The 555-nt window shown below is 76.6% G+C and overlaps 1 protein-coding gene across 1 annotated transcript in view; it reads right to left on the bottom strand.

Moving 5' to 3' along the window:
• The window catches only part of ANKMY1 (ankyrin repeat and MYND domain containing 1), a 79,520-nt gene that overhangs the window by 66,789 nt on the left and 12,176 nt on the right, over positions 1 to 555 (bottom strand). The window contains exon 8 of the mRNA XM_012734780.1: positions 200 to 345. Coding sequence (XP_012590234.1) covers positions 200 to 345 — 146 coding nt within the window. The remainder of the gene's footprint in view (positions 1 to 199; positions 346 to 555) is intronic.

The raw sequence follows: 555 nt of genomic DNA, 5'->3' as shown, positions 1-555 counted from the left end.
GTCTGGGCAGGGGGTGATCTGGGCGCCCACTGGGGGCCTCCAGCGCCCAGCCGCAGCCCCGGGCCACGGGCACATACGTGGGTCAGCTGCGCTCCGCGGCCCTGCCAGGGGGCTTCCTGGGGGCTGGCACTGGGCGGCGCACCCTCCTGGCGCCCCGGCCGGGGCTCTGGCGCCCGGGGGCAGCTGCCCAGCGCCTCACCTTGTGGTTGTCCTCCCGCTCGCAGGCCACGTGCAGCGCCGTCCTGCCCCCCTCCTCCAGGGCGGCCTGGTACTGGCCGTGGTAGCAGCTGGGCGGGCCCAGCTCGTTGCTGAGCTTCAGGCTCGAGGGCAACAAGTCCAGCTGTGTGCAAGGACGCTCAGGCCCGCCACCCGCCCAGTGCCCAGGGCCTCACGTGGGCCCTGCGGGCCTGCAGGCACACGGGCACACTCGACTCGCGGGCGCAGGCTCCGGTGGCCCGGCCGAGGCCGTGCGGGAGGGCGTCAGCTCCCCCCTCCGGGCCCCAGCACCCCAGGAGGCTCGGCCCCCACCCGCGGCTGGGCACCCTCCCGCAGGTG

This window comes from Condylura cristata, unplaced genomic scaffold (assembly GCF_000260355.1).
Source record: "Condylura cristata isolate star-nosed mole 26May11 unplaced genomic scaffold, ConCri1.0 scaffold00069, whole genome shotgun sequence".
NCBI lineage: Eukaryota > Metazoa > Chordata > Mammalia > Eulipotyphla > Talpidae > Condylura > Condylura cristata.
This window is presented reverse-complemented; position numbering and strand designations above follow the sequence as displayed.